Source organism: Zingiber officinale, chromosome 1A, assembly GCF_018446385.1.
Source record: "Zingiber officinale cultivar Zhangliang chromosome 1A, Zo_v1.1, whole genome shotgun sequence".
Taxonomy (NCBI): domain Eukaryota; kingdom Viridiplantae; phylum Streptophyta; class Magnoliopsida; order Zingiberales; family Zingiberaceae; genus Zingiber; species Zingiber officinale.
Window position 1 is genome coordinate 185,756,408 of NC_055987.1, and position 2,253 is coordinate 185,758,660.

Here is a 2,253-nt window from a genome sequence, read left to right on the forward strand (position 1 = left end):
GGGAATGCAGAAACATATTCCCCTAAACTTGTGCAAATGTGAGCGTGTGTTCCAACGCATGAGCCCTCTGCCACAGGCATCAATCAACTACTCCACCACGAGATGAACCCATGAGCTAGCTCACTTATCCTTCTCTTCTCCCCATCGCCCAACTCTCCATTGCCATGGGAGAATCCACCGCCCAAGTCCATCAGGCTCCCGCCGACTCCGACTCCGACGACTACGTCAGGAAGCTCGAAGCGAGAGACTCCATCTTCTTCCGCCCGCAGCGCCAAGAAACTTTCTCCTCCCGCCGTGATGATTGCTTCAGCCACGCCCGCTCGGATGCCATCCGGTGGATCCTACGAGTGAGTTAAACAAAACCAACAACAAACAATCGCTAACATCTAAACGATCTGCCATACTTTTCAGACCAAGTTCTGTTTCGGATTTAGCTTCCGGACCGCTTACCTCGCCGTCACCTACTTCGATCGGTTCTTGGCGCAACGAAGCATCGGGGTAATCGAAAGCTCCATATCCCATCGCCATTGATTGTTCGTACGAATTTGCTCGATTGTTAATTATTCGATCGTTATCTTCTGTTAGAACGGGAAGCCGTGGGCGGTGCGACTTCTGTCTTTGGCCAGCGTCTCTGTCGCCGCAAAGATGGAGGAATGCAGTGCGCCGACGCTCGTCGATCTCCAGTCCGACGGTCTTTCTTTCGACGCCGGTTCGGTGCAGAGGATGGAGCTGCTGCTGCTCGACACCCTGCAATGGCGGATGAACTGCGTGACCCCATTTGATTACTTTAGTTATTTCGTCTCCAAGTTCCAGTGCGATTCTTCTCCAGAGGAGTTGCTGTGCAGAGCCATTGACTTCATTTTCCGAGCCATTGACGGTCAGACAGCCATTAATTCTCTGATATGTTTTAGTTCGTCGCATTAATCTTCATCTTCATTTATCTCAGTGATAAATTTAGCCGCGTATCGCTCGTCCGCCATTATTGCTGCAGCTGCCATACTGGCTGCATCCAGCAAACTGTACTCGAAACAAGCCTTGGAATCAAAGATCAGCACTGTGTCCATGTTTGGTTCCTGTTCGGAGAAGGTAATTAATTGCTCGTCATCCTTGAATTCAATCATCACTTGCTTAAATGCCCTCTTTTGCTTCAGGAACATGTATTTTTCTGCTACAATATTATGACCCAGGATCCATCAAAGAATGATGATGGCAAGAGAAGAGCACCAAAGAGGATGAGTTCTTCGCCAGAGGAAGTGTATTCCCGCAACACCGATGCCAGTGAAATTGCGCCCTCCAACTTGTCGAGGAAGAAAAGGAGAAAGCTTTGTTTAGCAGATATCAACTGGAGACTACCTTAACACTTGCCATTTTCTTTTGCAGTTTGATTGCTTGTTGTTTGAGTGCTTGTTTGTTCAAGAATAGGACACATGCGGATCAATAAGTAACATTAGACCTTGATATTCTTGGCCTGGTAACGTACTTGGATTTTGTTTTGTTTCATGGAAATGGGATGTGATTGAATCGCGTTATGAAGATGGAACCACATGCAGGAGGGCTTCTGTTGGAGGAAACAAAACCAAGCTACGTGCACATGTCAGTAACAAACAAATATAACTACCACTGTTCATACCCACATACATGAATAAATTTCACTTTAAAATTAACTGTTCTTACATGAAGTTATTTTACATTTAAGGAGAAGTAATAAAAGTAAAGCTGTATGACATGATGCTTGAAAAGAGTGAACTGGTTGGCAGGCACAGCAAAACTGAGCAGAGCACCGTGCATATGCATGTAGTGTCATCACGCACATTGCTAGATCTCTAGTACTTTTTGTTTTTCTTTAAAAAAACGTATCTTTATTTCCTTGTTCATGCATGATGAACTCTTTGCATGAGGTAGTCCTACGGTAATTGAACTGAATTAATAAAAAATTAGTTTAACTGATCTAATTTTAATTAGTAAATCCAATTAAAATTTTATAAAAATTGAATTAACCAAATTGAATTAAAATTAATTATTTTAGTTAATATTGAATTAACCAAATTTATTTTAAAAATAATAATAAATATATAAATTTAATAATTAAAATTTGATATTTCTATGGTCTTAAAATAACAAAAATAAAAAATAATATTAAATATAAAATATTCAACATATATTATAAATTATATATCTAAAGCATCGTAAATAAAATTCTTATTTTTTAATAATTCAGTTAACTGAATTTTTTTTAATCTAAAAATTGAAATC

General features: G+C 40.5%; 1 protein-coding gene across 1 annotated transcript; it reads left to right on the forward strand.

The window, feature by feature from the left end:
* Positions 1-1,507, forward strand: LOC122013304 (cyclin-D5-2-like). The gene is made up of 5 exons (XM_042569591.1): positions 1-347; positions 412-498; positions 586-877; positions 947-1,086; positions 1,152-1,507. Exons 1-5 carry the CDS (start codon positions 165-167, stop codon positions 1,356-1,358), a joined length of 909 nt encoding a protein of 302 aa, XP_042425525.1. The 5' UTR covers positions 1-164; the 3' UTR covers positions 1,359-1,507.
* Positions 1,508-2,253: the final 746 nt, after the last annotated feature.